Source organism: Eurytemora carolleeae, unplaced genomic scaffold (assembly GCF_000591075.1).
Source record: "Eurytemora carolleeae unplaced genomic scaffold, Eaff_2.0 scaffold1429, whole genome shotgun sequence".
NCBI classification, from domain to species: domain Eukaryota; kingdom Metazoa; phylum Arthropoda; class Copepoda; order Calanoida; family Temoridae; genus Eurytemora; species Eurytemora carolleeae.
The window spans coordinates 24191-31216 of NW_019397340.1; the positions used below are offsets into that span (position 1 = coordinate 24191).

The 7026-nt window shown below is 32.3% G+C and overlaps 1 protein-coding gene across 2 annotated transcripts in view; it reads right to left on the minus strand.

Moving 5' to 3' along the window:
• Window positions 1–6769, minus strand: part of LOC111713614 (sarcosine dehydrogenase, mitochondrial) — a gene marked incomplete at its 3' end in the record, with an annotated part of 29374 nt that extends 22605 nt beyond the window's left edge. Inside the window, 4 exon segments of one of the 2 annotated variants that reach the window (XM_023488508.1) lie at window positions 243–325; window positions 698–787; window positions 3261–3354; window positions 6625–6769. In XM_023488508.1, the coding sequence (XP_023344276.1) occupies window positions 243–325; window positions 698–787; window positions 3261–3354; window positions 6625–6696 (339 nt within the window). 2 annotated transcript variants of the gene reach the window in all.
• Between the last annotated feature and the right edge of the window lie 257 nt (window positions 6770–7026).

The following is a 7026-nucleotide window of genomic DNA, read 5'->3' on the forward strand; positions in this document are numbered from 1 at the left end:
AAAAAAAACTACAGGGGGGGGTCAAATTCCCCCCCCCCCAGCGGGAATAGGGTTAAATGAAATATATAAGCTTAAAAGAATTGTAGAAGCTTAAAAGAATTATAGAAGCTTAAAAGAATAATAGAAGCTTAAAAGAATTATAGAGGACTAATTCAATTCAATAACTCAAAGTGTAATATTTTTTACAAGGTTAATAACAATTTTTATTAAAATTATACAATTTTTTTTATTGTCCTTAGTACCTTATGTGTATGTCCTAGAAGTTGGATTTCAACATCACTGGGGCGCAATCGCCAAACCAAACCAGCTGTGTGCCACGTAGTCCCTGTAATACTTGTTTCAGAACAGCGCATGAATAGCACAAAATTCTTTTTATTTGCTTCAGCAATCATTGTATTAATTTTCACAAAACAAAATATGAAGTATATCTGAATTAGATTTTATTTAAGTAACAAAATTTTCCAAAATTTCAAATTTAAAAATTTGAAATTTAAAAATTTGAAATTCAAATATTTGAAATTTGAAAGTGTAGTGCAAAATATGATGTAAAACAAAAACTGTGACGAAGTGTGTGCTTAAAGTTATGCATTTTTATTTCATGCATATTTATAAAAATTTAAACTTGAAAATAAAAAAACGTTATACCAGTACATAAAAAACGATTCCTTTCTTTTAAAATTGTATGATTGGTGTATACCTGCTGTAAGCATGTCTTTTTCTAGCAGTACAGTGTTTGTGACTCCCATCTTAGCCAGGTGGTACAAGGTTTGGCAGCCCAAGCTACCGCCTAAGTAGCAAATACAATAAGACCCATAAATAGTGTAATTGGAAGACGACATTTAAGCAACCTTATGTGATTTATTTTGTTTTAAATCATATTGTTCTACAATGAATTGGGTTTGTACAATCTGCACAATTCCAGTGTTTTATGTTAATTTGACCATTTCAAATCATAACTTGATTCTTACAGTAGTTCTCCTGTATCACAGTTGTATAGGTCTTACTGCCCATTTTAATTTTATGTAACAAGTCAAGGGATAAATGGAGTAAATGGAAATATTTACTTCTACTGAAACTATGGTGGGCTATGGCAACTTAGTTTTAGATTTAGTCGGAATTTTAACTTTTCAATGTCAATTAAGTCCAAATGAATAAATTCACAAAAAATGTTCCTTGCATGAATCAAAAAAAACTCTAAAATCGCCTCGGTTAAAAACTAACAATTAAAAATTATCAACGTTTAGATAAAAAAGCACGGAGTTCTTCATTTTTTAAATCTAACAAAGATTAAACAAGTTAAATTGTGAATACAAATCTTTTATTGAGCTGGAGAAGAAAGATACATATTTAGATATCTAATGATGTAATGTATAATGTATCGCAATAGGTGCTAATTTAGAAATGCAGTTCTGGTTTTCTTTGTTTTTCAATCTCAAAATGAGTAATCATGAATATTATTAAATAAACAAGGAAAATTAGATTAGATTTAAGAAACGCAGGTAAGAATTTGTATTTGTTTCAAGGCTTCCATATTTATATCTGCCATGACGTCATTGGCTAATACAAAATATTTGAAACTAAATTTGTGTTTTGTGCATGAAGTATAGTTTTCTTATAATTGAAAGCTGAATTTTAGGCCAGTTAAGTGAGCAAGGCCCCCCCAAAAAAAACCTTGCAGCTTGAAGGAGCCAAAAAATTGCAAACCAAACGTTGCAATCTGTTTTAAGATAAATTTTATCTTCAAAGATAATAAAGTTTTTTTGTGAGACTTATTCCTAAACAGTTCTGAAATCTTTTTAAATTATAAAAAACGACATTGTGTGGCTTCTTAATTAAACCTATTAAGGCGCCTGGTTTTGCGTGTAAATTACAATGCCTACTCTTTATATTACAAAGCTCTTCATCATCATCATCCAATTAGAATCCGGAAATCAGTGCCAAACAGTAAAATAAATGTTTACTTCTACTTCTTCTAGAAACCTTTATATCACCAAGCTGCTGGTGTAATAAACGGTGCTAATATTAACTTTTACTCTGATGGTTGTGACACTTCTGAGAGAATTCTTTTTTCTCATTTTGTAAATATAAAAATGGAAAAAAAACATAAAAAATAAAGAAAAATACAGATGTGTGTCAAAAAGAAAGTTTTAATCTATGCAACAAAATAATATGTAACCTTTGCCGTGCACTCAGTTTCTACCCCCCAAAAAAGTGAGGATATCTCAGTCATTGATTATCAGACATAATTGAGAATCAGACCGGACATGCCAGAGTTACTTTAAATTAGGTTGAAAGTCCCTTAAACTCAGGATTAAAACTCCGAATTAAAACTCAGGATTAGCGAGAAAAAAATTCAAATCAACGATTTGTGCTTTTACTCAAATAGTAAATAGAACCTCTTTATATTCTCAGTAACCACATTAGTTGTCTTTCTCATAACGAAACAATTGTTTTTATTTTGTGCTTTTACTCAAATAGTAAATAGAACCTCTTTATATTCTCAGTAACCACATTAGTTGTCTTTCTCATAACGAAACAATTGTTTTTATTTTGTGCTTTTACTCAAATAGTAAATAGAACCTCTTTATATTCTCAGTAACCACAATAGTTGTCTTTCTCAAATCGAGACAATTGTTTTTATTTTTAACAACCCCCACTTGGAGTAGAGTAAATCCAGTTCATTTTAAATACCTATTATACCGACATTTAGGTAGCAGGGGCAAATTGTTTAAAGTGTACATAACTAACTCAGGGGACGGAAACGTCATGTGTGTGTGTCTGTACCAAAAGAGTGTGTGTAAAGTTTACCGAACCGAAGGCGTGTACTTAAGGGATATACAGTACATACGAATCTCGGTATTTGTACAGTCTAAGAGAGTACATTTGTTTATTGTTAATTGTTACTTAAAAATAAGTTTAGTATACATGTAGTATATCATTTATATATTTAAGTCAACACTATAAGCCAAATTTGCATGCAAAGAATATAATTTGATTAAAGTTTACAATACACTAGTCGTTATTCAAGCTTAATTATAATTGACAACATTGTTCTGCAATTTCCTTGACTGTAGTCATGTTGTGTGTCTGTACCAAAAAAAGTGTGTGTAAGGTTTACCGAACTTGTCTGCAAAGCAGTGCGACTGGCTTTCTCATGCCAAACCAGCGCCATTTCCTTTCCCTTTATTCCTATTCCCTGAACTAACTACACATGTACAACTACATTGTATACCATGCACAAATGTTCCCCTAAATATTACCTCCGATAATGACAACATCGGCAGTCGCTGGGAGACTTATCATTTTAGTTTCTTCTTTTTCTATTTTAGAACTATACCGTCGCACCAGTTCATTCTAGAAAGGAATAATCAAAAATAATTATAAAAAAAAACTACCTGAAGTACTCTAAGATTTAGGTAATTTTGAACTATTTATAGAATTTTAGAAATATCTAAAAAATCTCAATATTTCTAAAATACTGTTCTTTGACAGCTTTGAAAATAAATTGTATCCAATGAGAGACCACCACAATTTGCCAACAAATGAAGAATTTGTTGTCGGCCATTTTGTAAACAAATAGGTAAAGAAAAATATTTAAAAATACGTTTGAGATTCTTTTTTAACTAATTTTAACTAAAGTATTATTAAATAAATGGGTGAGATATTAAGTGAAGGCCCTTCCAGTCAAGAAAACGAACAAATCTGGCGATCATAGAATCCAATTTGTTGATCTAACTAATTAATTTCGAGACATAACCTAATCTCGAGATTATGTTAGCCTCGAGATTAGCAAATGAGAGTATAAGCATTAACCCTGATATCCACCATTCTAAGGTTCCCAGCTCCGATGCACATACACCTTAGTGTTAGATATTTTGAACTACGAATTCTTTTATATCAAATTAATCTTGCTTTAAAATATCAACGGAAGTGTGTCAAATCTTCATAAACATCTCTACCCTACTGCAGTTCACCTAGGGCTGGGCGTCGTTACTGGGGAAAAATAGTTCTTTCACAAGAACAAATGGAACTATCAAGAAAGATCGTATTGTTCAGAGAATAGAACGGAATGCTTAGAACGCTTTCTTAAAAATATTGGAACGATTAGTAAAAGAACGAAACGAAACAGAAATTGTTTGAAAAGAACGTCTAAAATCAGGAACAAGTTCTTATTATCAAGAACGCCTTCTAAGTCGGGATTGCATTTTAAATCAGGAATGTGTTCTAAATCATCTCGAAATAATTATACATTTTAAGGATCACAAAAAATACATATTGCACTGCCCAGAAATTATCTAAGCTTATCCTTTAACCCTAAATATAAAACACATAATTTAAGTATATGTTCGGCCGTGAGAAACTTTTTATTAGAAAATCGTCATTTTTTACTTTTTAACAACTTCTTTTCTACAAAACTTTTGTCTTGCACACCTCTAAAGTAAACCCCCCCCTCGCCCCCTTCCCGTTCCTGCTTTTTTTGACTAGGAACTAAACGGGGGATGGGAACTTTCTTGAATAAGAACGGAAATGGGGGATGGAACCGTTCTTCAACTATAAGAACACCAAGAACGGATTGGAACGAGCTGATCATTCTTCGACTTTGAAGGAAATGGAACAGGACAGAACGAAACGAGAATGGAACGATTGAAAAAAAAGGATCGAGAACAGAATGATCTAGCTAAATGGCTTAATTTTAGAACGGATGAAACAACTTTAAAAAAGTCGGAACGTGCCCAACCCTAAGTTCACCCACTTAAAGATCAACTATGCCACCAGGAGCAGTATCATGGCAATTATGCCAGGACAGAAAAATATGCAATTCCATATATTCAGAGAACCAAATATATATTTGTATTATTTGTGAATGATATTTAATTTAATCTCAATAAATCTTCATTTATTTATTCTATTCCTATCTTATGCATCAAAAAAAAATTTAAAAATCCTTTAAATTTCTATTTATGAAGAGTCAAAAAACTAGAGGGGAGAGGCTCCCCCCCCCCCCCCCCCCCCAGCCTGTTTAGGGTTAAGAGCTCCAGGTCGTCATCGTTGTTTCATCTTTTGTGGGTAATAAATTGAAAACCTACAAAAATTGTCGAATGTTTACAGTCAACATCATCGAATTCTCTTTAAATAAAGAAAGAAAATCTAAAAATCGTCAATTTCATAAAATTCAAATTATCTACACAAAGCCACCCCTTAGAAATACGATCACTCTATATACAAATGTTCAGTGTCAGATACGTATGCATATCGTGATGTATACAGCCGACCACGCTATTAATAAATTGATAGGGAGGTCGGTTGTGTACATCTGAGCTAAGCTTCACCTCTTCGTTTTATTACTCTATTGAGTACTGTGTCTGCAGGGTACCGTAAATTTAAGAAAAATTCATTTGTTTGCAGAACTTCAGAAGCTAAATTTGCTTATTTCCCAGGGCGAAATAAATTTTAATTTTGAAGAGGTTTCATCGGAAAACAATATGTTTTCCAGGTTTTCATCTTCCTAGTAGAATTCAGATTATTTAATATTATTCACAGGGATTCTACAGGAATTTCATGCCGGATTCATAACTGCACCCTTTACACCTTTATCTGATAAAGATAGTGTTCAATCCTAGCAATCTTTTCAGGGTACTGTTGTAAATCGGACATGTAGCTCTACAACGGGAAACTCACAAGAAAATATTTCTTGAATCTCTTGAATCATTGAAGCATGCCGATGTTTTTATTCTTTAAAATTATAAACATTTTTAGATAAGATACATTCTCTGTATCAGAAATGAAGAATAATCTCCTAGTAAAGTATAATTAAGTAAATTGAGGTAATTGAGGTTCATTTGTCTTTTCTTATCAAATATTTTGAAAAATTAAAATCAAAACCCTTAGCGACCATCGGATGTCTATAACATCAGGTTGCAAAGACTTTAAGATGATAAAATAAGAGTTTTGAGGCGAGTAATCAGTTCCTGTGTGTGCGTATAGAATAGGGCGAAATTCTTAAGAATTTCTCCAATATTAAATTGAACAGGTCAGGGTATTTTTAGTAATAATCGAACTGATCTAGTTCCATAGAGGTTTAACAATCAAACAGTGGAACGAGTGTTGTCTTCATACTTTCTTTAAATAAGAAGTGTCGCTATGGATTTGTATTTAGTATTTTTCTAAAACTGTGGCCCCGACAATTTTGCAGAGATTAGTGATTTTTAATAGTTACTAATTCATTCTTTGCAGCATGGATTTTTCAATCAAATGATGAAGACGAAAACTGGTTCCACTTCATTTTGTTATGTCAGTATTTTGCTAATGTTTTTAGGAATTGCGTTTTCAGTGGTTTTTTTATCATTGTTTCCGTATTTGTCAGTAAATATTTACAGTTTTTACAGAGGCGGATCGGATACAGGATTTAAGTGAGATGGGGGCTAAATAATCCAGATTTAGGAACCAAAAGACGCGCCATAAGCGATTTTTTTTTTTACTTTTCTGTTTTTAACTAGGTTTTCTGTCCCTTAAGTGCTATTGAGAAGTTATTCTGAAATCTCAGGGGAGTGCAAAATTCCTGCCGCCCCCTCTCTGTATCCGCCCCTGGTTTTGTAGTTTTGAAGAAGATTGAAATGCGCTTACCAAAGGGAAAGATTGTCTTCTGAAAGGTTTGATGCCGCGACATATTCTAGAACTGGGACTTAAACCTGCCATTTTTTAGCCAGGGTTTAGTTCACTGAAGGTTTTGCTCCGTGATATCAAGTAACTCTGAAAACAATGAATAAGTAGATTAACACTAACATACAGTGAAACCCCTAATAACGAAAACATCGGAAGAATTTATCAAATGTCGTCTTGACAATTTTTCAGTGAGTTTTATACTATATTTCGTAATTTTCAGTATTTGCGAGAAAAAAATAAATATGCGGGAACAGTTTTAAAGAGTTCCATATAATCATTTAATTAAAAAACTAAATATCTGCAACATTCCATTATCAGAAAGTGAAGAATTTGATCAATTCTTTCGATGTATTTTATAACAAG